Genomic DNA, 1,764 nt, shown 5'->3' with positions numbered 1-1,764 from the left:
GCTATTTCTACAAATATACCCCAGCGACTTAAGACTGCTTTTGTGCTGCAGGGTCACATATAGTTTTTATTATTATTCTATTTCAGTTTTAGTGCATCAAATTAATCTAAACGAAGGTGAAAAATGTTGCTGTGACTAGTTAAAGTTTATTATATTTTATTTGATTTCAGTTGAAGTTTATTATATTTTAAGAAATGGAAATGTTTTTGTTGTTTTGTTTCGGTGAACTCTAAGAGCCCCGGCTGAGTTACCTCCAGTTCTCTGCTGGCCACCAGAAAGATGCGCGCTTGGATGCTCTTCCAGCGGGACTCGGTCCATGTGGAATAATTAGGAGAGCCGTACTCCAGAAGCTCGAAGGCAGGAGAGACGGCTTTGGAGAGACGCACGGACGCTCGGACGCAGAACGGCTCTCCGGTGCTGTTGAGCGACGCCGGACCCGACACCCAGAAATACGAGAACAACTGAGAGAGAACAGACACAGAACATCAGAGCAGGGCATTCTGGGAAACACAGACACAGAACATGAGAGCAGGGCATTCTGGGAAACACAGACACAGAACATGAGAGCAGGGCATTCTGGGAAACACAGACACAGAACATGAGAGCAGGGCATTCTGGGAAACACAGACACAGAACATGAGAGCAGGGCATTCTGGGAAACACAGACACAGAGCATGAGAGCAGGGCATTCTGGTAAAACTTTACCTATATATATATATATATATATATATATATATGTGTGTGTGTGTGCACATAAAAACTAAAATAATGAATATAAAATTAATAATAAATATATAAAAATAAATAATTAATAAATAACTGAAACCAAAAATGTATTCATATAAAAATAAATAATAAAATGAAACAAATAAATAAAAATCAGTCCACCACCTGGGATGAAAATATATATTCCTGGGCTTGTCACAATGCATTCTGGGATTGTTTGGTCTATGTAGGACACTGCCTTAATAACATTTTGGTGTCGTGAAAAACTTAATTACTATCTGTCTTAAGAACTAGTTTGGCTAACTAGCAGTTAACCGAGTGGTTATCAGTCTTAATTTTCAGATTCAAATGAGATCAATCTAAGTTTTCATGTAAAAGTTAGGACCAGTCTTGAAGAAAAATTAGGTGTCTAACTTTTAATGCTAGTCTAAGCAGTTTATGCAACCGGCCACAGCTCTCATAATCCTCAATATCACTACAAAAAGAATGACTAACTTCAAACGACAGGAATTATATCAATATCAATCTTTAGCCATATACATTTGCCATTTTTACTAATAGCAAATCTCATCTGGTTTATATGGTCACTGAATGTAAACTATCCTATAGTTCAGCTCTAAACTGCTCTATTAATTTTAAACAGTAACTTTATGAATTGCTATAAAGCTGATTTGAAACAATGTTGTAAAAAGCAATAAACTTGGCTTGAAATAAAAAGTGTTCTTCTCTTTTGATGACACTAATTGAACATTTTAAGGCATATACACTACCCTTCAAAAGTTTGGGATCAGAATGATTTTTAATGTTATTTACAGGAGTCTCTTCTGCTCGTCAAGGCTGCATTTATTTGATCAAAAATACAGGAAAAAACGTAATATTGTGAAATATTTTTATGATGTAAAATAACGTTTTTCTATATTAATATATATTAAACTGTAATTTATTTCTGTGATGCGCAGCTGTATTTTCAGCATCATTACTCCAGTCTTCAGTGTCACATGATCCTTCAGAAATCATTCTAATATGCTGATTTATTAT

General features: G+C 35.3%; 1 protein-coding gene across 1 annotated transcript in view; it reads right to left on the bottom strand.

The window, feature by feature from the left end:
• Window positions 1-1,764, bottom strand: part of ncstn (nicastrin) — a 16,740-nt gene that overhangs the window by 1,336 nt on the left and 13,640 nt on the right. The window contains exon 15 of the mRNA XM_016565488.1: window positions 252-461. Coding sequence (XP_016420974.1) covers window positions 252-461 — 210 coding nt within the window. The remainder of the gene's footprint in view (window positions 1-251; window positions 462-1,764) is intronic.

This window comes from Sinocyclocheilus rhinocerous, unplaced genomic scaffold (genome assembly GCF_001515625.1).
Source record: "Sinocyclocheilus rhinocerous isolate Xijiao unplaced genomic scaffold, SAMN03320098_v1.1 scaffold242, whole genome shotgun sequence".
Classification (NCBI taxonomy): Eukaryota; Metazoa; Chordata; class Actinopteri; order Cypriniformes; family Cyprinidae; genus Sinocyclocheilus; species Sinocyclocheilus rhinocerous.
This window is presented reverse-complemented; position numbering and strand designations above follow the sequence as displayed.